Genomic DNA, 26867 nt, shown 5'->3' with positions numbered 1-26867 from the left:
ACTTTTTATCTATCTATCTATCTATCTATCTATCTATCTATCTATCTATCTATATATAAAAATAGGGCACACTACATATTAGGTTAGTGAGCCCCCCAGAGTATAATAAAAAGACAAAAGTCATTCAATTCTGTAGGCCTGGCTAGACTTTTCCTTAATAGGCATAGGCAGGATTACAATCTTTATTTTCCACCTCTGCTCAGGAAAATGCTAGATAAATGCTTCAAAGTGATTTCCTGCGCAACTTTTTAAATGCAACTTAATGGTAAAATCAGGTTTTTGATAACTTACGCAAAAAATAACTTTGTAAAAATGTACTTAAGGCAGCCTTAACCATAAGTGGACTAAACCAGTTCTGACACTCATTACACCTCCTGAGCCGGAATACACATCCTTGCCAAGGAGAGTTAATTACTATGGGCTAAGAGAACAATGGCCTGCCTCTGTGCTCAGGAAATGCCAATGGTTGTTAACTGCTTACCATATAGCAGAGAATTGCTAACTGGGAGGAGGCAGAGGCAGTTGCCAGAACAAAGGCCAGCTTTAGCACTACCTCTTAATTTTGAGATGTTAGTGAGCTTTTCCAGACACAGTTATGCCATCTATCATACATCCAGATTTGGAATACACACCCATGGCTCAAAGAGTTAACAATTCTGGCTCAATCAATCGGTCAGTCAGTCAATCAATCAATCAATCAGGGGTTTATATAGTGCGCTACTCACCCGTGAGGGTTTCAAGGTGCGGGAGGGGGGGCGGGTATAAGCAACTCCGGGTCAGTCAAAGAGCCAGGTCTTGAGGTCCTTCCTGAACGTGTGCAGGGTCGGTGAGCGTCTTATGTTCACAGGGAGCTTGTTCCAGGTCTTGGCTGCGATGTAGGAGAAAGTTCTCCCGCCAGTTCTGTTTCTGCGGAGGAACTCCGCCAGGGTGAGGCCGGCGGAGAGGAGGTTCCTCTTGGGTACGTGGATGGATACTCTCTGGTTGAGGTATTTGGGTCCGATGTTGTTGAGGGATTTGTAAGCGTGGGTGAGGAGTTTGAAGGTGACCCTCTTCTCGACGGGGAGCCAGTGGAGACCTCGTAGGTGTTGGGTCATGTGCTTGTGACACGGTGTCCCGAGGACGAGTCTGGCTGCGGCGTTCTGGATGATTTGGAGCTTGTGTAGAAGGTCTGTTGTGGTGGGTGGGCTCCCGAGGGCGGTGGGCCACCAGGTGTTGTCCCAGGCAGAGGTGCAGGGTCGGAGGATGAGGACCTCGGTCTTCTCTGAGTTGAGCTTCCAGCAGCTATCTTTCATCCAGGCTGCCACATTCTTCATTCCTTCCTGGAAGCAGAGTCTGGTGTCTTCGGGATTCCTCGTGAGTGAGAGGATGAGCTGGGTGTCGTCGGCATAGGATACGATGCTGAGCCTGTGTTGTCTGACGATGGCGGTGAGGGGGGCCATGTAGATGTTGAAGAGCGTGGGGCTGAGTGATGATCCCTGGGGTAGTCCGCAGTTGATTTCCGTGGATTCGGAGAGGAAGGGAGGGAGTTGATTCCTCTGAGTTCTGCCAGAGATGAAGGATTGGATCCAGTCCAGGGCGGCTCCTTGTATCCCCGCGTCGTGAAGTCTGGCTGTGTAGCGTGCGATGTGAAACAGTGTTGAAGGCTGCGGAGAGGTCTAGAAGGTTGAAGGCCGCAGTGTGTCCCTGGTCTAGTAGCATGCAGATGTCATCAGTGGCGGCGAGGAGGGCGGTCTCGGTGCTGTGGTTGCTGCAGAATCCAGACTGGGAGGCATCTAGGATGGAGTTCTCCTCGATGAAGGCGGTTAGCTGGGTGTTTAAGAGGCTCTCGGTGACTTTGGCAGTGAAGGAGAGGAGAGAGATGGGCCGGTAGTTTTTCAATTACTGGTCTCTGGGACCAGGAAGGGTCATTGGGTGTTAAATAGTGGCCATATAGCATGAATTAGCTATCTGGTAGAAAAAGGGAACCTTTAGCACCCCTTCTTTTGACTAAGATGCCATTCCCATATTCAGCCCCAGGACCCTCCTAGACAGTTAGGCTCAAGGCACAGTAGGTGGGAAAACTCTTAAAACGGGGGCTCCTAGGTAATTTTACATTAAGACAAAGTGGAAAAGCTGCAAAAGGAGGTTGGGGAATGAAAGAAAATAATTAGGATTGGATGGTAAATTTTCACTAACTTCCGGGTAGGGAACATGATAGATCTTGCATCTCAACTAGCACTTCCTCTGAACAGTAATTGACCTGTGTAGACTCCATTTGAAGATAGTGTCCACACTGGAAGTATCCTGACTTCTGATTTTTGAATATTGCTGGAAGAGGAGGATTCACAAAAGGACTCAAGGTCCCTGAATCCTGCGGACACAGAAGGACTGGAACTGCACTCAAAGGGTCAAGTGGTTGAACTCCAGTTTACCTGCTTCAGGAGCACAAAAAGCAGGATGATTCGTGACTCCAAGAGGCCGCAACGACTACGGAGGACTAGGCACTGCAGGATGTCTAGCTCGAGCGAGACCTGGTGCCCAGAAGATGCTTTCGCAGCAGTTGGAGATTAAGTCTGAAGGTAAAATCTTCAACCTGGAGACCCGCCTGATGTAGTTGACCTCGGTTCCAACATGGTCAGTCTGCAATTGTACCTAGGTCATGGTCCAACGCAAACTGTTGCTTTTCCATAGTGCTCCACTTTTTCTAGTTGCTGTTTGCCTTACAATTGAAAAAAAACTAAACAAAAATAATAAAAACGCTGGTTCGCCATAAATTAGCTTGAAGATCTTGCTGTTTTTTGCTCATTTAAAAAAATTAAATGCTTTTGGAAATAATCTGTGGGTGCCTTTACTGCTTCACAAAATAAAGAAATGCTGCTGTCAACCAGTAATTACGTAAAAGGGTCGAGGGTGGGTATCTTTTCAGCAGTCTCTTTTACCAGAGGTGACTGGACTTCATTTACAAGAGCCACTAAAAGGTGTTAGCACTTCTATTTAGGCTGACGTGCGCATGTGAGCAGGTAAAATGCTGTCTGTCACTCACACTACAAGAGCGCCAATGCTCAAGTGGGCCAATCCATTACACCATGCTGTAGTGGATGGAAGCAAAACGGAATGACAATTGAACATACCAATGAATAAGAAAGGCTTACCCAAAGCCCCTTTGTCCATTTAGATAAGCATCTATTGAACTTTTCAGTTCAGTTTACTATATTTTGACATTCTTGTCATAAAAGTTCCAATACAACTTTACAAATTACAACATGTATCCCTTAATAATACAATAAAAGACATGAATTGATCATAGCTCTAATAAAACCAATAAAAACTGGGCAACAGTGTTATATAAAAATGGCCATAAATAAAATGTACAGTGGAACAGTAAAATACTTGCAGTGTAATACATTAATTTTGTCCGTATAAACCACCACTCCTCAAATGCTGGAGATCACATAACCTATTAAAACCATTATGTCGGGTCAACTGTCATTCACCCTCTAGGTCCTATTCCTAATACCCCACATTTGGCCCAAAAACTTTGACACCGCACATGGAAACAGGGGCCTGCCATCAGACTTCAAAATTCGCAGCGCATCCCTATGGTTATTAGTTCCCAACTGTTAGCAGGCTGGACTCTGCCAGATTTTTCGGCATTGCAGACAAGCAAACATTACATGAGCTAAAGTTTCCTGGTAAATGTTACAACAAGGACCACTTCATGTAGACACTGGGCCTCTATTCCATTTTCTAGCGAAGTCATGCAGGGGCAGGGTGCCAAACCTAAAATGGATATATAGTTTCCTGTCCCTTGGGAGTTCTATGAGGTCTAGGTAGCCCCCTAGGGATCAATCCAGTTTGTGGGCCATAAAATCTTGAGTAAGCTTCCCCCATATCCCACTGCAGAATTCACCCAGCATTACCCACTCCCAATAAAGTTCCTTTACTTCTCTTTTTCTGGAGGAGGAGGGAGGGGTGGTTGAATTCCCAGATATCTCCAAACCCAATAGCCGTAAACAAGTTCTTAACACCTCTTTTCCAGTTAATTTTGTTAGAAGAATCCCTGCAGCTTACATCCTCTAAAGCACTGGCACCCCATAGTTCTGACCCATATATCACAGGGCTCACCACTTTGGCATCATACACATGCAAGGCCGGCACAACCAGCTTAATGAAAGATGAACGATGCTCTTTTCCCAAAACCCCGATTAACTACTTATGTTTCAGAATCCTCTTTGAGATATGAGGTTTCAATGACAAGCTATCTGACAACTTTAGGCCTAGATGTTCAAAGTCACTAACTCTCTAAAGTTGCTATCCCCCAAGACAGGGCCGGCCACTGTAGGACTTGTGGGGGTTCAGGGCCACAAACTTGGTTTTATTTTATTACATGAGGCTGGCAAGGCAGCTAAAGCGATCTCTGTGCTAGACCCAACGATATGCTGCCATAAGCCAAGAACTATGTTAACGGTAGAATATGGCTATTCCATTACAGGTCTCTTATCAGAGGTTATAAAAGGTGTCAGTAGACTTCCATCCGACAGCTGCTACTGCACCGCAAAATAAAGATATGTAGCCAAAGGCAAGAACCTATGTTAAGGGTCAAAGATGGGTAGCTCTTTAAAACTATGAGGCGGAGAAACCTTTTGAGGGTCTAAAATGTGGAAAGAGAAAAACTGGTACATCTAGCTGGGTATTTAAGTCCTTACACCTTCTAAAGAAATGTAGAAAACTATATAAAAAGAAAAAAACAAAAACAAATTAATAAAAGCGGATAACATATGATCTTAAGGAAAGGAACATCAAGGAATTAAACAAATTTGCCATTATATGTGCAAACCTTCCCTCCCTCTAATTAGCAAAGTTGAATCTTCCCATGCCCACCTCTGGCTAACTCCATTATGCATGTGGTGGTCAGCAGCAAGTGAGAAACATGCTGAGAGCAAGATCAGGTACAATGTATTAAATCTCAAAGTCCAGATTTTTTTCTTTTTTTTAAATGCATTTTAGCAAGTGAAAGACGTTTAATAAACCAAAAGTAGTTTGCAGGCATGATGTACATGTACGTGAAACAGAACACAAAGCACAATTTAAACACATGACAAACCTCAGAAAGTACATGGAGTGTGTCCTACCTTCTGGACGGTATTGCGCAACAATCGTTACATCTTGGCCTGCATTCTTCAGGGCTGTTGCTGCCTGCTCATGTGTGGCAGCTCTCAGGTCTACACCATTGACCTACAGTGTGAAAATAGGAGTATATATCAAAATTCTTGTGAACTGAAATGACCAGAATACTCCTTAAATTCTCAGCTATACGTGATTTAAAGGCACAACAAACAATGGATGTTTCCTTTCTATAATGGAGAAACTCATTGTTGGTTACATTCATGAAAAACTGTTCCAGTGCTTAATTTGTGCCGGTGTTTGTTACAGCATTGCCTATTTATGAGTTCTCTATCACATTGTATCTCTTTCTATTTTTCAATAGAGCAAAGCAGCAATGTTTAATAATCCCATAAAAAAATAACTAAAAAAGCAGGTCAATTCCATAATTATATAGGAAGGTGACCTGGAATAGTCCAAACATTTTTAAGTGAGATGGCAGTAAGTAGCACTGACCCTGGAAATGCTAGCTTGGGCAATGGGTGGTGCTACCCACAATGGCTTCACATGAATTACTTTGGGCAGTGGAACACTATACTATATATATATCATTGTACCATCCTTGAAGCTGACTCACACAGCTTGAGAATACAGATGCTGTGATTCATCGCGCACAGAATATCATTCAGACCGACAGTGCATTGTCACTGTTTCCAGAATTTACCAGGGATTAACCATACCGCTATGGCTATAGCGAGTTGATGTAAAGAGCAGGTTGGCCAAACCGTACCCCTGACTGCCAGCCTTTCCTCACACTGAGTACCCGGACGGGTCCTCTTGTGAGTGATACCCTGTCACTTCTCACTTGTGGCACATCACTAGTTCACAAGGCTGCGCGTTAAGCAATCCAGATGTCCCTGCATCACTAGTCCTGAGGAGACCCCGTACTGATAGAGGGTCGAAACGCCGTCGACAAGCTGAAAGAGCAAACCATTGCCCAGCGCGCATTATTATTAGGGCTCCCGGTTTTATGGTATTTATTTTTTTCACATTTCCGTCTGTATTTATCCATATTTATTTTTTTATCATTTTATCTGTATTTATCCGCATTTATTTCTGTGGCGAGCAAAAGAAGACGCTGCAGCTAGTATTTTTTCACATTTATTTTAATAGACAATGCACACTTTTTGCCTTTTTTCATAGTGTTACTTTGCACCAAAGGTACTGAAGTGCTTTACATGAGCAACAGTTTGATTACACAAGGTCATTTTCATTTTTACAAACACTGGGAAATTAAAGGATTTGGCCAGAATCATGGGATGGTGAGCCAAACCTGAGACTTGAGCCAGTATGTTCACATCCATGGTTGTTAATTCACCCCCAGTGCTATGGGTAGTGAAGGTGACAACACAATCCTTTTGCCATCACAGGGTTACTCTTAGCCCCATAGAAGTAACGTAATTCCTGGTGTGCAGCTAAGAAAATAAAGCTGAGTGAAAATCAAGGAACTTAAACAGGCTCTTAGTTTCCTGATTTCTTCATGTTTCTCCCACAGCAGTGATGACAAGGCAAGTCGGGTGGTTCACTGGCTCTGGGTTGTAGCTGTGAACCAGGCGCTGTTGTATCTTAGACGCCCAGATATTCATGTGTCGTCCTCGGGGTTCAATCCACAGGTGCTCTGAGTTCAAGTGGTGGACACCGCCCGATATATATTTCTTTACTGAAGCTGCTTAGAAATGAAGAATGGCGTAGCAAATATGCCACAGGCACAAAAGGAAGCTAAGCCTCCCCCCTTCACACCAACCCCCAATACACTGGTTTCGTACTCATTTTGGGATGTGGGGTAAATGAAGCCGTAACCTCGCTGTGGTGCCAAGCCCTCCTTAAACGAGCTCTCTTGATAGGCCTTTCATTTTTCTTGTAGATTGACAAAGACATTGAGCTGCACTGACTCCTCCACCACCACCACATCGTGCAGATTTACCACTTCTTCGAGACAATGAAAACATCACTATCCTGCTGCTTGCCTATTTCTTTGAACTTTAAACTATGCCGCCGGACAGGCAGATCCTACCAGCTGATAGTGAGACAACAGATGATGAGCGTCATGGTGTTAACAGGATGTCTGGGGGAGAGGAGGGGGGGCAATTAACCCCTTGGCATGTTCAATACTGTGTGATGTATTGATAAAGGCCAATAAGCGCTCTCAGCCTGCTGCTGTCTGGGAGGTAGAGAGACTCATTAACAGATCAGTCTCACTTGGCAACAGAGTGCTCAGGCCAGACTCAGGAGGGCGGAGTGATTTAGAGGGGAAAATAATCTGCAGGACATCGCAGTAGCAGTTTCAGATTTCTTTTCCTAACCCCTGTTCGCACACCATAAAGCTGGTTAGTAAGTATTTTTCCGTTTCTATTTATAAATACAGACAAAGAAATAAAAGTTTTCCGTCTGCATTTATATGTAGAAATCCGTTTAAACGGAAAACCGGGAGCCCTAATTATTATATACAGTTGCTGTTTACAAAGAAATTATACAAGAATGGTCGCCTTTTAAGATTTATGGAAACCTTGTATATAAATATACAGCCTGTCACTTACGATTAGGTTCCATTTTTCACTTTGGGACACAGTGAACAAATATCTGTTCTATTGTAAATTTAAACGATGTATATAATAAGTCTGTTGTGTTTATAAAACAAGTCATAAATGTACAAATGTGTTGGTGGTTCCTTGCCCTCTGACATTATTCTACCCTCTTATTGCGATTGTGCAAATTATATTGCTTGAATTATTTTTTATTAGTCCACAGGAACCGTTGTTTCACTCTATATAGTACGTGATTTGAAGGCACAACAAACAATGGATGTTTCCTTTCTATAATGGAGCAACTCGTTGGTTACATTCATGAAAAACTGTTCCAGTGCTTAATTTGTGCTGATGTTTGTTAGTGCTCTATATCTGCAAATATATCGATACAGCATCGCCTATTTATGAGTTCTCTATCACATTGTAGCTCTTTCTATTTTTCAATAGAGCAAAGCAGCAATGTTTAATAATCCCATAAAAAAATAACTAAAAATGCAGGTCAATTCCATAATCATATAGGAAGGTGACCTGGAATAGTCCAAACATTTTTAAGTGAGATGGCAGTAAGTAGCACTGACTCTGGCAATGCTAGCTTGGGCAATGGGTGGTGCTACCCACAATGGCTTCACGTGAATTACTTTGGGCGGTGGAACACTATTATATATATATATATATATATATATATACATATATATATATACATACACACACATATATACACTTACACATATAAATATATATATTTATGTGTATATATATTTTTTTCGCAGTTTTTTTTCTTTACAAATAAAGCACTGAACTATTGCATTTATCACAAAGTGCACCCTGCAAACAAACTACACTGAATAAAGTAAAGTAAGAAAGTGATTTAATTTATAACTTCCAATACTTAGCCAGCAAGTATTAACTCTGAGCAATGTACTTAAGAAAAAAGGTTGTCACAGGTTCACCGTGCATAGGAATCGAGACTCTGGTTATTGGATAAACTTATCAATTTTCTGCTAAGTTATTAAAAAAAACACACAGACTTACCTTGCGCATAGTACAATCTATGACGACCATCTGAAAAGTTATTTTACTTTACAAGGGTATGGCCTAATATTTTCTTAAGACATTGATGAATGAGCCATATTAAGTGCCTTTAAGCTGTCTCGTGTTATTTTGTGTATTTGATAATTAAACTTTAGGCATGGGAATAGACATCAGCAACATTTTCAGCTATGAAAAATATAAATGAAAGGAATCTGCATCTAAACCGCAACAGATACTGTCATGGAGAGGGAAGCTGCAACAGCCTCTCTGTGATATTTAGACATGATGGATCTTCACAACCAACACAAACAAATTGTCATATCTAAAAACTACGGATTTCTATAAGAGAAGGTGTACGTTATTAACTGGCAAATCACTAATTGCCCCAGCTGCACCAGAAAGGAAATCCCATAATGGAAACATGGAAGCTGATGTGGCCCTTTCCCCCCAATCCACTGCCTTAGTAGAATTAAGTGGGATTGTTTTATAAGAGTTTTATGAATAGGCGTCAGAAGATTATCTTTGAATTGTAAGTGGTGTATTAAAGCACATATACAACAGAATAGTGCATGGTACATTCTTCTGACAAAAGGCAAGTCATTTCTTTGGATGCAAGCGCTGGTAAAGCCATCCGCTTTGGCGCTGGCTGCCAGCCTTTCGACTTTGGCAATGCTCTTTTTGCTTTGGCATGGTTTTTCAAATACTTTGTTAGAGGAATTACCAGACTTCTCCAAAATATACAAAAAAAACTCCACTAGAGAATATTTTACAGTCTAACAAAGCGCACATTGACATTTCAGTCCTTAGCACTGGAGGAAACTACTTTGTCTGCAGATGTGTTTCTTGTGAAAGAGCAGAATACTATCAGTCACAGTGAAGTTAGTTAGTTGCTGAAGTGGGGTGAACCACTGCCCCATGTTCTATGCTGTAGTGGGCATATGAAAAATGTGAATGTCAAAATATTACCAAAGGGTGAAGAGGACTGGCTGAAAACCCTTATAAGTACATTATGTGCCTACATTTTTGTAAAATCAAAGGTCTCGGCTAACATAAAACCTAAAAAGCCTATGTCCCCGCACTTATTTATTTTGTGAACAAAAACATAAACAAATCAAACAAGATGCTATCCCTACAACAAGGGTAAACTAAGACAGCACTATTCACTAATCACCACTGCAAGTTTACCTGCGACAAGTTAAGACATTTAAGCGACAAGCAATTTTTAAACAAAAAAGCCATATATTAGCAACCGAAATGCTGTTATCTCAGCAAAGTAAATAATACTAAAGGACAAGCGGCATGTCACACCTGCAGGGCAGCAGAAGGACTATTTGAGCCTTGTCACAAAGACTTAATCAAAATACAAATGGGGCAATGTAATGATATAGCCCATCCAAGAAATAGAAAGCCATTAAAAACATATGAAAGTTAACAGCTTAAATAGGCAAATCCAAAGCCTACTCTCTCCATATACTCCTTCCTAGTGTACCTTTTTGAAGAATTGATACCTGGAGCTCCCAGACTTGCAAATGATAGTCAAAAGTCCAGTTGGGACATAAACATTCAAGAAGTGATGGGATGAGTGGCGCACATTAATTTCACTTTGACCATTATCATGAAAAACGTTTTCACACTCGCCGAGGAGGACAAATCCAGTTGTCTCCTCACCTTGATCTTGTCCTCGGAATCCAGATGACCCCCTATCATCTGACGGGCACCCTGATCTATTCACAACAGGACCTTAGTCAAACTCGGTTTTTGGTTCTATAGAGGCCCCTACAGTGCTACTCAGACTACTCCTTACTAGCAATCCACAAATTCCTAGATAGCCTAGACTACCCTAGAGTTGAGGTGGCCACTCGGGAGGAACTGGAAATCCCCATCAAGGCCCAAGAGATTAAATCCACTATTAAAGACCTGGCCTTGGGCAAGACACCTACCTGCACAGCCTCTCTGTAAAATTTTATAAAGCCTACTCGGGTGCACTTGCTCCTAAACTAGCGTAGGTCTTCCTGGAGTTCCTGGAGAAAGGCACTCTGCCTTAGCCACTCTGAGAAGAGAAACACCTTTATTCCCCATCCTGAAGCCACTGAAGTAAACACTTGATCCTTCATCGTACAGACTAATTGCCATACTCAATGCTAGTTACAAGATCCTCAGTTAGGTCCTGGCCGACGGCCAGCATGGAGTCAAGATGCTTCTAATTCACCCTGATCAGAACGGCATTGTCCCAGGTCAGAGTACCTCCAGTGTTATGTTACAGGGTATTTGTAAAGCGCGTGTCTACTCCTGAGTGTCCTGGCGCTAACTTAACCCTACTGACACAACAGTTGGAGCGCAACAGCGGGTGCCTCGCCTTTTGTTGAAAGAGCGAAGTTTTCAGCTTTCTCTGAAAGCTAAGGATATCAGTAGGCTCTACAGACTCATGGACATAGCCCCACAACTACACCCAGACGCAGAAGCCTTGATCATGGACCTAGAGAAAGCATTTGATACTCTTGGGAGCTACATCTTCAAGGTCGTCCATCATTTTGGTTTCGGGTCCCGCTTTTTATGGCCAGTACAGCTGCTATACACAGGCCCCGTAACTAGGACCAAACTAAGGTACTGCATGACTGACACGTTTGCAGTCAGTAGTGGTACCAGAAAGGGCTGTCCACTCTCACCCCTCTTTTCCACTTTAGCCATAGAATCCCTGGCAACCGGAATGTGGTGTGCAGTCACGCTGACAATGTTCTCGTCTACTTGAGAGACTCCCGGCCAGGTGTCTACAAGATCACTCATATACTAGGTAGATTCGGACAAGCCTCAGGACCTCCTTTTAACAAGGGGAATTCTTCCTCTTGCCCTTTCGCCATGGTCCCCTATTGTTGTAACCTGTATTATATTTATCTGGTTTCTGTTACTTTCTCCTTAGCTGCTCAGCCAATGTGAATGTGATGCATGGAATGTTGGTGTGATGGTCTTGAATGGAATGTCTGGGTGCCTGGATGCATGAGTGTGACAGTTGGAGTATGGGCTGAGCAGCAGGCAGACTGCTCCTGGTGGGGCTGTCTCTCTACTACCTATCTACATGTAACTGGTCTCTATAAATCCATGTAAAACTACATCATGGATACGGACTTCATCACTACACCTATCATCCCCAATAACCTCACTAGGTGATGCATTGTTATAACACGAGGACATAATTTGATACCTGGGGATTCATTTTTACCACGATTCAATACATGTGGATCAATATATACCATCATGAAAATGATCTGTGAGAGGGAAACTTGGGGAGGTGCATCTCCTTTCTCGGAAGCAAGTTATCCTTCTGGCAAATGCTACTGCTTTTGGTTATGGGGTGCATTGCCATCTCGAAGACGCTCCCTAGACTCCTATACTATTTTGCCAACCTCCCCCACTACCTACTTAACTCAGACGCTTCAGTGACTGGGAAGCACTTTTAGGGAACCTGATATGGGAAGACGGCTGCTGAAGGGTGGTACTGGCCTCTCCAAGGATCCCGGCTGATCATGGAGGTCAACAACTTTGAACTTTATTACTTAGCATGCCAACTGCAGTGGCTGAACAGATGGCTCTGAGGTGCTGCTGGAGGAAACCAGGGAGTGGACGAGCCACTTCAGATTGCTGACTTACTAAACCTGGTCCCAGACCCATCCGTGTCTCCTTCAAATTACTCCGTGTGGGTCTTGATGCCTGGCACGTCTTCGCCTAGTCACAAAAAACCCGCCCCCTTATGCTCCCAGCATTACCCTTCTGGGCCTCTCCACACAACGCACTGTCCTAGACCGGATCCACCTTATACACTCAAAGGGGCGGCAGGACTGGACATGTTGAACAAGTTACTTACTTTCAGTAACACATTATCTGGAAGAGAATATCTAGCTGCAGATTCCTTACCTTTGAAATTCCCTGGTGTTAGCTAAGCAATACCCCTTGCACGTGTCAACGGGTGGCTCCATTCAGTTCCGTGTGACGTCGGCATAGAGTCTCTACCAGATAATGCATTACCGGATGCAGGTAACTTGTTCATCTGACTGAGACTTCTAGCTGCAGATTCGTCACCTTTGAATTAGATACACAAGCCATACCATCCTGGCGGTGGGTTGCGGACCAATATCTCAACTAGGAAGTCCTGCAGGACTGAACTGGCAAAATGCCCTTCTCTGCGGAATTGACTGTCCAAGTAGTAGAGTTTAGCAAACGTGTGCAAGGATGCCCACGTTGTTGCTGGACAGATGACTGACACCCTGAGCGAAGGCCGTAGTCGCAGTCACAGTCTTTCCCCAGTGGAATATGCCCTTAATCCCACAGGGGGCTGCTTCTTTGGCAGGGCATAGCAGATCCTGATGCAGAGAACGACCCAGTGAGAGATGGTCCTTTTCTGCAGTGCCCTTCCCAGCTCCCACATATGCCACAAAGTGCTGGAATCCACCCGGAACACTTTTGTGCGGTCACAGTAGAATGACAACGCTCTTTTTGGGTCCAGTCGGTGGAGACGCTCCTCTTCCTTAGAAGGATGCGGGGGAGCAAAGAAGGTGGACATTGTGATGGATTGACCCAGATGGAATGAGGTCACAACTTTTGGCAAAAAGAAAGCCTGGGTGCGAAGCACCACTTTGTCTGGAATAGACATCAGATAGGGAGGCGAGCAAGATAATGCCTGCAACTCACTCACTAACTGGGCAGATGTAATCACCACTACGAATGCGGTTTTGATGGTCAACTGCCGATGCGGACAGTTACGTAAAGGCTCGAAGGGAGCACACATTAGGTAGGTAAGGACCAAATTAAGGTCCCACTGTGGTATAACAAAGGGTGTGGGTGGAAACAAGTGAGCCTGCCCTTTTAGAAACCTATGTACAATCGGAGACTTAAAGAGAGAGGTCTGGTCTGGCAGCCGCGAAAAAGCCGACAGAGCAGAAAGGTAACCCTTGAGGGTTCCAAAAGCAGAGTCATGCTGGGCAAGGGTCAGAATGAATAAAAGGACAGTGGAAAGAAGCAGAAATAGTGTCAATAAACCTTTTTGTACAGTATGATACGAATTCATGCCAACGGCAGGCATATACCATGCAGAGCCGCCTGGCCGCCAAAATAACGTTACATACTTAGGAAGGAAGGTCAAAAAACCATCAACTGCTGCGCTCAATCTCCATGCATGGAGGCGCAGAGTTGACAGGTTCAGGTGGAGAATCCTCCCCAGCTGAAGCAGCAGAAGATCCTCCCGAAGGGGCAGCCTGATCAGAGGATTGATGCTCCTCTTCAGAAGCTCTGGCTACCAGACTCTCCTCGCAAAGTCCGGAGCCACAAGAATGACTTGGGCCTGGTCACTACTGATCTTCTTCCGAAACCTGGGCAGGAGTGGTATGGGCGGAAAGGCGCACAGCAGGCCTGAGGTCCACTCGTGACGTAGCTCATAAGGGCCAGATCAGTATTAGGTTTAGAGCAGATCCATATAAAAATGTAGTTCAATTACTCTAAACAGGAATCATTTACAAAGCCAAAAGTTATCCTGAAAATATTGCATGGTTTGGCACATGTGCACCCAAGCTCAACAGTCGAACAAAAAAGATGTGGAATAATCTATCACATGTAGGTTTCACAGATTTAGTATGTGTTAAGATTATTAATGTTAACAAATTTACAGATTAGTTAATTCTTCGCTTCACTTAGAACACTATGGCATCTAATACAGAGTCATGGAATGTGCCTTAGTAATACAAGGGACATCACAGCAGAGTCGTACAGGAATTACTAAAGGGGAGAAAATTGTATGATGGTCTCACAAGGAAGGTGAAAGGCTACTGCAATGTACTCACCCTCCCAGAGGGCCTTTAAAATCAACAAAGTAAAGTTATTTAAATAAATCAACGATAGTCATATATGATTAGAAGGAATGAAGGCGCACAATTAACTGCACGTCGCACCAAACTATAATCTGAATAGGAGTCTAGGGCCCGGATTAGGATGTACAACATTTATGTGTGGTGATATGGTGTGGGCACACATAAATCCAGCTATTAGAAGCATTTGCCCCTGCAATGGGGAATACATTGCGGACATGGAATTATTGGGTGAAAATACACACCCACATCACTGGGACAAATTTGCTTCCATTTCCAAAATCCTGTGAGCAGGTGGTAAATGGAAGCAGGGCTAAGCGGAGAGAGATGGGGAGGGCTGCCTGCGGACAACAGAGGCTGTGGGCAGACAGGAGGGAGTGTTCTGCATTTCCCCCATTTCATAGGAGGGAGTTGGGCGTGGGGCAGGGGCTGAGGCCAGGCTACTCCAGCAGTCCAGAATCATGTAATTTTAACAGCTGAATGCTTCCACCAGTACAATGGAGTTCAATCCAGGTCCAAGAACACCTGGCCAGTTATAAGTAAGCAGCACAGTATCTCACCAGTGATCACTGTACTCCCTCAATGTATAATTTGGACTTAACACCATGGAAGTTGAATTTTGTGAATGTGCTTCATGGCATGCTCATCGAAAGAGGATTAGAATATCAAGATAAATCAACAAACAAAACAGTTTTTACAGAAAGCATCAAGAAGCAAACCAGGTGCCAAAGTTGCAGCACCTAAAAACCAGCTTGCAAAGTGGAATGGATTTAAACGGTGTATATATACATTTAGAATGATGCCCAGATTATGATCTTGAAGACAGAAGATGGACAAGAACCCTTATATTCTCGGTAGAAGAGAGAACACAGGGGTTGAGAAGATGATTTTTGAGGCACTGCACATTAGAAAATCTACTTACTTCTTGGTGTTGATCTCCAAGGAAAGTGGTAATTATTATCACAAGGAGCTCCGGACAGGAAACAAAATGAGTTACTTGCCTGTAACTACAGTTCTCCAGTATTGGTATCTTTCATAGATTCACATGCTTGAATCATACCCATCGAAGTGGGACTCCCACTCCGACGACGGGGATGATTCAAGCATGTGAATCTATGAAAGATCTGATACTGGAGAAGCAAGGAGTTTGCCCATGCCAATGCAAGCCTGGCTGTCAAATGAAATAATCTAAAAGGATAAGCTGATTGCTCTGGATAATACAGACTAGAGGATGAGTGCATATATTGTAGTGACAGGTGAATGTGCTGAGACGTGTAACAATGCAGTGCATGAATTTGTGGAATGTAAGGAATACATATATACTTAGACACCATGTTCCACCAGGGAAGAAATGACGCTGGTGTGCTGCACCTCTGACATGAGAAATGGGAACTGCATGGCAATGTTGTGGGCAGCATTTTAAGGTGCAAAAAACAAGCTCCAATGAGAACACTGAACGGGGAGAACAAAGGAAATCCAGATAGAGGAAGATTATTGCAGTGGTGGCAGATCTAAAGGGTTGCCACAATCAAGAGGTCATGGTGGATTGCCAGGTGTAGGTAAGCTGTAATTCCAGTAGTGGATGACTGGAGAGGAGATATGGGGCAAGGTCATATAAGAAGGAAATTAGAAAAAGAATGACTGAAGGACACCGGTGATGGACACAAATGCGAGATAAATTTCTCCAGGAAATATAGTTGGCCAGTGTACGCAGGCAATTGACGATGCAAAACCTTTGCTGCAACTGACAACCCAAAGGAGCATCCCAATCTACAAAAGCACTATTTCAAATACTTAAAATGATGCTTAAAGAGTTGGAGAGCCCCAGAGCACTGAAAATGCAAATCTGCAAATGAGCTCTTATCAGTCTCTGAAACGCCACAAGGTTGAGTATTGCTACTTTTTGTAGGTATTTCCAAGGAGAAAATAAAAAGTAAGGTAAAACCTAGGAACATATCTTCATGAACGAATGACAATAGATGGTCAAGTTAATCAGATAATTCACGTTTAAAATACCACCTTAAGCTCCTACAGAAATATCAAAAACTAGCATTAAAAAGCTGAAGTGAGAGCAATATATGACCTCTATAACACACCACGTCTCAGATACTCATTGCACCATTGACTTGCTACCAGTAGAATTATACTCAAAATAGTCACATGGGCGCACACTTCCTTAAACTGTAATGCACTAGTCCATATAAAACACATTTACCCTACCCTCTTCCATTGTTCCATCTGTGTGAAGGAGCTTCTAATTCCACCTATTAGGATGAAACTCATAATGAATATCACCTGGAATGAAATAGTTCTTGGATGTACAAATAAGTGACTTTCTGTTACCAGTAAACCCGTGCTGAAGATGAGGTTGTATATGTTCAACACCGATAGAGTGAGGTATAGTTACTCCAATAAAAGTTTCACCATAGATTAGTTCATATATGATAGAATGTTCTCAATGTCAAGTATATCGGCAGTCAATGTTTAAAGAACCTCCTCGACAGTAAATACCAGTCAAGGATCTAGTGGAGAGAAAGAAGAAGCAATCGCGGAGGTCGTAACAGGAATGGGTGAGGGAATAGAGTTGTGAAGTCTTTCTGTAGAACTGACCGGTGTCAAAGTCTTATTTACAAGGTAATGTGACGAGGCTGGTTCTGACAAGGAAAGGGGAAGTTAATGGAACCTGTGAGCATCGAAAAAGTCAACATCAGTGCTTTTGAGATATATATACACGTACGTAGGTCTCCTTGGCTGCCTACAAGATTTAAAACATGACATTGTTCTTTGTGGTTTCCTTACAGCTTTTTATTTTGAATGAGTAATGTGCTTTTCACTGCTTGGAAAATGAATGCAACTCTTTACTTTTAAGGGTCTCATCTTGCTCTTGGACTGCCGTAAAGGCCAGTGTGAGCTAGACTTGCAGGAAGTGTTCCTGTAAATTATGCATGAGAGGTTTGTGGACACCAGGAGATTTAAAGCCATCTGAGCACTTTAATCCGCTGGTTAGGTTTTGTTGTAGAAGTGAGGAGGAGGATGGAGTACCATAGGCGGAACTTGAAAAATTAATAACTAAGCTATTGGACATACATATATACCCCCCCTCCCACACACACACACACACACACAAAAAAAAACACAAAGGATTAAATTATTTTTAGGTAGGGTACAAAATTCTAGAGTATGTTAACAGAATAGAAAATCTACAAATTTCACTTAAAAAAAAATCAAGGTAAAGTGACCATATAGTTCTGTCCTGTAACAATGAAAAAACTAACATTTGAAAATAGAAAAAACTTCAAATTCATCAGTTTACTGAGTTAACAGTAACTCGTGCCCTCCCATGCGAGGCTTATGACCTCAAATACCACATCACTTGTGACATGTTAAATGTCCACACCATACCACCTCACTTTGGGCCCAGCCATATGGAAATCAATCTTGTCCCTGCTCCAAGAGGAACAGTTCAACCCAAACTGTCAGGCTAGGTGCTCCCTGAACTGGAACACAGCAACCTAAGACTTGTTTCAGCCAGGTATAGCCTGGTTCCAGTGTTTGTTTTTTTACAGCACAGGAAACGGGGACCAAGTTCATGAGTTCTGAAATGGCAGCAGCAACATTTCTGTTTCAGGTGCGGCAAATCTACCAGATCTCTCGGAACCTCTACTTGTCCTGCAAGGCCAAAAGATTTGACGGGGAAAAACAGCCTTTGCGGGGAACATGTATGCTCTTTTTTAAAAAAAATCTGTGATACCGTAGTACCCCAGTGGGACCAGCCTTCCGGGTATCACTATATTTTGAAGCTTAATTTCTCGAAAACGGCTGAACTGGTGCACACAATATTGCAAAAATCAAGCTTTCCCGGTGAAAATTCAGCTTTCTGACAAATTTGGTGCAATTCTTTTTACTCTTATCACTAATTACAATTCCAAATGGAAATTGCATGAGAAAAACACTTTTTTGGAACAACCCTTCTCCCCACCCCCCCCCCCCCCCCCCCCTTCTAGGCCGGTGCTTGATGGATCACCCCAAAACCTCCCAGGAGAGAGCTGAGGTGGATGATGATTTTATTTTTTTTAACATTTTGTGAGAAGTTTGTCTAACGGTAGCAAAGTTTATAGCAAAAAATGCTCTTCCTAGGGGAAACTCTGACCTAACTAGAACTACATACACAGCAGAAAAATAAAGGAGGGAGTTCAATCTAATTCAGACATATATTGCATAGGATTTTTCTGAATATAAAGTGAGTAGCTTTAAGTGCAATACAGGGCAGGAGCAAGGACTTCCAAGCACTGGTGCCACTGTGACTTCTGACTGGATACTCGCTGCCAGAAATAGTGAGGTGCATGGTTAGGTAATGTAGGTGAGAAAGCTTAAAATAAATTAATGTAGAATAGGAAAGTCAAAAATGATGTCAGCAGTGATCCCATTAATAATGTAATCCATGCAAAAGATGACAACCTGCAGACATATTTACAAAACCCTTACAGCACAAATGCATCTAGACATTAAATGTGGGTGGCGGCTGTTGAACCACTTCGAACATACAGATGTAACAGCAGTGGTTACATGTAGGAACAAGGCAGTATTATCCCTATAGGCAAACAAAGAAGGAAAAGAAGAATTGCCTGTGGCGTCAGTGATGTACTTCACGATGTGAAAGGGCCAGGGAGATTTTAACAGTCATGTCAAAAATGTAATTGTGACGTTATCTCAGGACCGAATCAGTCTTCCCCACCACAGCCAGGAGGTCCTCACTCTCTCTAATACATTCTTCCCCTTTAGAGGATCGCAGAGCCTCTCAGTCCCCTGTCGAACTGGCCCAACCCACTAGACCCCCGACTCAGAAGGCGGGCGACACTACGGGTTCGCTCAGCTCGCAGCTCTCCAGTCCAATACGGTCTGATTCTCGAGCTGAGAGGTTCCTTCGTGTCCTACCGCCATTACCATCAACGAAAGATCCCTCTTCCCTCTCTCCACGCCACCCGCTAGGCCGGAGACCTGGCAATTGCCCTCCACGGACCATGATTGGCCAATCCCATTTAACCCTCCACGGACTGTCCCTGACTCGCAGTTCAATGTCCATCCCACCCTCAAACTTTTACCAACTTCGCTTTCTAAATATAATGGAACACCGCTAGTCCCTAATGATCAACTCCCCCCCCCCCTGGAAATCCGGATCACTGCCTTAGACCCCCCGGGCATACATCGAGGATCCCTCTCTCCGCCAGATCTCCCAACACAACCTCTACCCCTCACCCAATACTCAGACTTGGTTGCGCGCCTGGACGATATATCTGTCCAGTTGCACCTTCTCAGAGTCAAACTACATGACTCAAAAGCCCGCTCAATTGAACATTTGCCCTTATTCAGCACCTTCCTCTCCTCTGCGAATCTGCCCAGAGGGCCCCCCCCCCCCACCCCCATTATTGATAGAGCTCGCTTGGGCCAGCTTACCCACCCCCCCTCTATCTCGAAAACCATACCCCTACCGAACGCCCCCTCCCACCTCAGAAGAACGAAAGCCTATCTGGCCTTGAATGATATCGATGACCTAATCAACTCTCACTCGCCTACTCTAGACATCAACACAATCCCTCTGGGGCAAATTCAAGCCATCCACTCTAACCCAAACACAGAACCCCCCACAATCTCAGAGCCATTAATAATGACAACCTCATGAGAGTGAACATCATCCAGACTCCTTTCCCCCTTACTCCGGTATGACTTAAATGCGCACTACTCAACTGCAGGTCAGCCAGTAAACACGCCTCCGATATCTTCGACCTCTTCGACACAATGAGTTCGACATCATCATCCTCACTGAAACTTGGCTCAATCCCTCATCCCCTCCGATCCTAGACCTCTTCATGCCTCCTAACTACAACATAATTCGTCTAGACAGAGATTTGAAGTTGGTTGGTGGCCTAGCTTGCATTCATCGGAGCACACTCTTGGTTTCCCATTCTGAGTCCTCTACGCCATCCTCCTGCGAATACCTTTGTCTCAACATTTGAAGTAACAACCTGCAGATGTGCAAACTTCACAGTTTTTATCACCCCCCGGGAGACAATCTCCTCTTCATCGAACAATTAATGGAAATCATTTCTGGCAATGTCGACTCGGTATTGACCCAAATCTTCCTTGGTGACTTCAACCTTCACTGGTCTAACCCCAATGACCAAGCTGTAACATGCCTTAAATTATTCTTATGTGATAAAGAGTTGATTCAACATTGTGATTGGCCAACCCATAATAAAGGAGAAATTCTAGACCTTATCACCAAAGAACACACCATCACATTGGATACCATTACCCACGGTGATTGGTCCGACCACCACAGCATCTTCTTATATATTAACAGGGAGGTGTCGGAGGAAGGCTCAACCAACGAAATCGAAGATCTGGAAAAGGAACCTCGGATCTATCAATACAGATGAACTAGCAACCCATTGTAAATATGCCCTCTCCTCCCAAGCTGACATGACTCAGGTTCAGGGACTCACTGACTTTCCATTGCACCACTCAAAACAGTGGTTCAACGACAATTTAAACTCGGAACGCCGCAACCTTATGGCAACTGAACGATCTTGGAGATTCAAACCTTCCTCGGATCAGCTAAAACTCCTTAGAGAGGTTAGGCGCTCCTACAACAAACCAACCAAGTGCGCTAAGGCAGACTACTTCAGATCCCAACTTGGTCAAGCCGCTAATCACCCCAAGAAACTTTTTGAACTGGTTAAACAGCAATCAGTGGAAGCTCCAAAACACTGAGTCTGGAGTCAGCACACCCTCATGCGACGAACTGGCTGCTTTTTTTTAACTGAGAAATCAAGACTCATCAACATTGAACTTGCTTCTAAGAAGGCTCTATTGCCATTCTTTGGGTCCGCTCCACCTCCTGCCCTCTTAGAGAAGGTCAAACCAATCAGCCTGAGCACCAAGAACAATGCCTCATGGGGCACCTTTACTCCCTTCAGTGAAAGACATCAACAAGATTCTTCAGAGTATCAACCCATCTAATCACTTCAGCGATCCGTTGCCTCCTTCCATCTTCAAACAAATCAAGTATGTTGTCATCCCCATCTGGACAAAAATTGTCAAAGCTTCACTGTCTAATTCTACTGGTAGCAAGTCAATGGTGCAATGAGTATCTGAGACGTGGTGTGTTATAGAGGTCATATATTGCTCTCACTTCAGCTTTTTAATGCTAGTTTTTGATATTTCCGTAGGAGCTTAAGGTGGTATTTTAAACGTGAATTATCTGATTATCTTGACTATCTATTGTCATTCGTTCATGGAGATATGTTCCTAGGTTTTACCTTACTTTTTATTTTCTCCTTGGAAATACCTACAAAAAGTAGCAATACTCAACCTTGTGGCGTTTCAGAGACTGATAAGAGCTCATTTGCAGATTTGCATTTTCAGTGCTCTGGGGCTCTCCAACTCTTTAAGCATCATTTTAAGTATTTGAAATAGTGCTTTTGTAGATTGGGATGCTCCTTTGGGTTGTCAGTTGCAGCAAAGGTTTTGCATCGTCAATTGCCTGCGTACACTGGCCAACTATATTTCCTGGAGAAATTTATCTCGCATTTGTGTCCATCACCGGTGTCCCTCAGTCATTCTTTTTCTAATTTCCTTCTTATATGACCTTGCCCCATATCTCCTCTCCAGTCATCCACTACTGGAATTACAGCTTACCTACACCTGGCAATCCACCATGACCTCTTGATTGTGGCAACCCTTTAGATCTGCCACCACTGCAATAATCTTCCTCTATCTGGATTTCCTTTGTTCTCCCCGTTCAGTGTTCTCATTGGAGCTTGTTTTTTGCACCTTAAAATGCTGCCCACAACATTGCCATGCAGTTCCCATTTCTCATGTCAGAGGTGCAGCACACCAGCGTCATTTCTTCCCTGGTGGAACATGGTGTCTCAGTATATATGTATTCCTTACATTCCACAAATTCATGCACTGCATTGTTACACGTCTCAGCACATTCACCTGTCACTACAATATATGCACTCATCCTCTAGTCTGTATTATCCAGAGCAATCAGTTTATCCTTTTAGATTATTTCATTTGACAGCCAGGCTTGCATTGGCTTGGGCAAACTCCTTGCTTCTCCAGTATCAGATCTTTCATAGATTCACATGCTTGAATCATCCCCGTCGTCGGAGTGGGAGTCCCACTTCGATGGGTATGATTCAAGCATGTGAATCTATGAAAGATACCAATACTGGAGAACTGTAGTTACAGGTAAGTAACTCATTTTGTTTCCTGTCTGGAGCTCCTTTTGATAATAATTACCACTTTCCTTGGAGATCAACACCAAGAAGTAAGTAGATTTTCTAATGTGCAGTGCCTCAAAAATCATCATCTCAACCCCTGTGTTCTCTCTTCTACCGAGAATATAAGGGTTCTTGTCCATCTTCTGTCTTCAAGATCATAATCTGGGCATCATTCTAAATGTATATATACACCGTTTAAATCCATTCCACTCTGCAAGCTGGTTTTTAGGTGCTGCAACTTTGGCACCTGGTTTGCTTCTTGATGCTTTCTGTAAAAACTGTTTTGTTTGTTGATTTATCTTGATATTCTAATCCTCTTTCGATGAGCATGCCAGGAAGCACATTCACAAAATTCAACTTCCATGGTGTTAAGTCCAAATTATACATTGAGGGAGTACAGTGATCACTGGTGAGATACTGTGCTGCTTGCTTATAACTGGCCAGGTGTTCTTGGACCTGGATTGGACTCCATTGTACTGGTGGAAGCATTCAGCTGTTAAAATTACATGATTCTGGACTGCAGGAGTAGCCTGGCCTCAGCCCCTGCCCCTGCCCCACGCCCAACTCCCTCCTATGAAATGGGGGAAATGCAGAACACTCCCTCCTGTCTGCCCACAGCCTCTGTTGTCCGCAGGCAGCCCTCCCCATCTCTCTCCGCTTAGCCCTGCTTCCATTTACCACCTGCTCACAGGATTTTGGAAATGGAAGCAAATTTGTCCCAGTGATGTGGGTGTGTATTTTCACCCAATAATTCCATGTCCGCAATGTATTCCCCATTGCAGGGGCAAATGCTTCTAATAGCTGGATTTATGTGTGCCCACACCATATCACCACACACAAATGTTGTACATCCTAATCCGGGCCCTAGACTCCTATTCAGATTATAGTTTGGTGCGACGTGCAGTTAATTGTGCGCCTTCATTCCTTCTAATCATATATGACTATCGTTGATTTATTTAAATAACTTTACTTTGTTGATTTTAAAGGCCCTCTGGGAGGGTGAGTACATTGCAGTAGCCTTTCACCTTCCTTGTGAGACCATCATACAATTTTCTCCCCTTTAGTAATTCCTGTACGACTCTGCTGTGATGTCCCTTGTATTACTAAGGCACATTCCATGACTGTGTATTAGATGCCATAGTGTTCTAAGTGAAGCGAAGAATTAACTAATCTGTACCTCACTCTATCGGTGTTGAACATATACAACCTCATCTTCAGCACGGGTTTACTGGTAACAAAGTCACTTATTTGTACATCCAAGAACTATTTCATTCCAGGTGATATTCATTATGAGTTTCATCCTCATAGGTGGAATTAGAAGCTCCTTCACACAGATTGAACAATGGAAGAGGGTAGGGTAAATGTGTTTTATATGGACTAGTGCATTACAGTTTAAGGAAGTGTGCGCCCATGTGACTATTTTGAGTATAATTCTACTGGTAGCAAGTCAATGGTGCAATGAGTATCCGAGACGTGGTGTGTTATAGAGGTCATATATTGCTCTCACTTCAGCTTTTTAATGCTAGTTTTTGATATTTCCGTAGGAGCTTAAGGTGGTATTTTAAACGTGAATTATCTGATTAACTTGACCATCTATTGTCATTCGTTCATGAAGATATGTTCCTAGGTTTTACCTTACTTTTTATTTTCTCCTTGGAAATACCTACAAAAAGTAGCAATACTCAACTTTGTGGCGTTTCAGAGACTGATAAGAGCTCATTTGCAGATTGCCTAAAAGCAGCTCAGGTATCCCCTATAATAAAATACCTAATGCAGATAGTGCTGACTTGAACAACTTCCGCCCTATATCTAATATCCCCACCCTACCCAAACTCCTGGAAAAATGCGTACAATGAAAACTCCGTGGTCACATCGAGAATTTCCAACTCCTGGACCAGCATCAGTCTGGCTTTCGGAGTGGGCACAGCACTCAATCGGCTCTCACTCATGTTATGGATGACATTTTAAAAATGCTTAACCAAAATGAATCCTGCCTCCTAATCCTCCTTGACCTCTCCTCCGCATTTGACACCGCCAATCACAACAACCTCCTATTCATTTTGAAGAACAGGATGGGCCTCTCTGGCCGGGTGTTACAATGGTTCTCGTCCTTCCTCCACCACAGATCACAAAGAGTCCAGGCAAACCCCTCCTCTCTCCCAGCCCTCTCCAGTATTCATGGGGGTCCCCCAAGGGTCCCCCCTATTTCCCATACTCTTTAACTTGTTCTTGGAACCATTAGCTAATGTACTAAATTCCACTAACATTCTCTTCCATATGTTTGCGGACGATACACAACTTTATCTGAAAATCTCCTCCCTGGATAACCTCATTTCACTCAACACTACTCTAACGTCTACTCAAAATTCACATCCCCAAGTTAGACCTTTCGATGAATTACCTCACTGCCTTCAACTGCTCCCCCCTCATTATTGACTCTGCCACATTTCTCGGAATCACCCTGGACAAGCATCTGAACATGAAGAATCAGATCAGCAATGTGTGCAAGGGAGCTAATCACCTTATGAGGATACTTGGGAATATCAAACCATTCCTTCCACAAGCTGATTTCAAGCAGGTGGTCCAAGCGCTTGTTTTGCCGAGGCTAGACTATGTCAGTGCTATGCTCTGTGGCCTCCCCAAATATAACCTGGCCCCACTAAGGGCATCATTGAACGCTGCTGCCATATTGGTTACGGGTACCAAAAGAAATGCACACATATCCCCAGTCCTAAAATCCCTTAAGTGGTTGCCCTACAAAGCACAAATTCGGCTAAAGATTGCCTGTCTGTATCACAAAGCCCCCCATTTCAAAACCCCCAGTTACCTAGTGCAAAAGGTTGAATTATCCAGAGGTGGTAGACCCTCAATAAGTGCTAACTCTTTCCTCCTGAAACCACAGATCTTTCGCAAAAAGAGAACGTGTCACTGAGCTTTCTCCGGCGCTGCCCCGAAGATCTGGAACCCTCTTCCACGTGAAATACGCAGACTCTCCTCCACGGTTGCTTTCAAATTGGAGGCTAAAAGATTCCTTATGAACAAGTTCTTACCTTAAATGGGTTAGGATCATCTGCTCTAAGTCACTGGACTTACAACTTTACGACCTGCACTGGGTGCTACTCTTCTTTAACATATCTTTTGCTACCCTCTTAACTTGCTATGTACCCGTTATTGTATTACTCTCTTTTGACCCCTTTTGTTTTGTGATTGTTCTGTTTTGGTATTCTTATCTGATGTCGATACTGCATTTATTACCTTCCTTCCTTCCAATTGTAAAGCGCTCTGATATACTTCAGGATCATGTTCGCGCTATATAAAACTTTATAAATAAATAATAAATCTGTGGACACTGATGTAGCCGATACATAGTGTAGGACTACCACACCCAAAATTAATTGGTGCGGGCATATTAGGCCCATTCCTTCACCTGGTAAAAACTGCTGCTGGAACGCTGACATATTCCACTTGCTTAAAGCAGGTGAAAAATGTCGGCAGTGAAGTCCATGGAACAGGGAATCCTCATGTTGTAAAGGGCACAATGCTCTCAGGTCTGCATGTTACCCCTCATTTCAGGTTCTTCATTTGTAATTCACAGAGATTTAGGAATGAAAACACTGACTGGAATGTTAATTCTGGTCCAGATACTAACCCACATTCAAGTGTGGGCAACCAACAATGGTGACCTATAAATGGTGCGTAGGCAACTATAAATTCACTTTAACTATGTGTACTCAATTTCTTTCTTTTTGATTTGCTTAACATTGGAAAACATGACCAGTATGCATAATTCATGTCAAACTCTGTATCCAATCCATATGCCCCAAATTCTGTACGACATGGTCTTTCATCATGCCCTGTGTTTAATTCCACAACTACCAGAGCCAGCAAGTCCTCATGCCATGAGTCTAATTGCCCTTCCCACAGAACACAGCCTTTTGCAGCGTCCTGCACTCAGTAACCCTCTACTGAACACACAGGGTTCAACAATGAAATCATGTTTTCAGCAACAAAACCATAGAATTCCAAGT

General features: G+C 43.3%; 1 protein-coding gene across 16 annotated transcripts in view; it reads right to left on the bottom strand.

The window, feature by feature from the left end:
- DLG1 (discs large MAGUK scaffold protein 1) overlaps positions 1-26867 on the bottom strand; it is a 1320486-nt gene that overhangs the window by 234256 nt on the left and 1059363 nt on the right. For all 16 annotated transcript variants that reach the window (XM_085635286.1, XM_085635289.1, XM_085635299.1 and 13 more), the window contains one exon: positions 5112-5214. In XM_085635286.1, the coding sequence (XP_085491412.1) occupies positions 5112-5214 (103 nt within the window). The remainder of the gene's footprint in view (positions 1-5111; positions 5215-26867) is intronic.

The sequence above is a fragment of the Triturus cristatus genome, chromosome 11, assembly GCF_964204655.1.
Source record: "Triturus cristatus chromosome 11, aTriCri1.1, whole genome shotgun sequence".
Classification (NCBI taxonomy): Eukaryota; Metazoa; Chordata; class Amphibia; order Caudata; family Salamandridae; genus Triturus; species Triturus cristatus.
The sequence above is the reverse complement of the archived record's forward strand: the minus strand, read 5'-3'. Positions and strand labels throughout refer to the sequence as shown.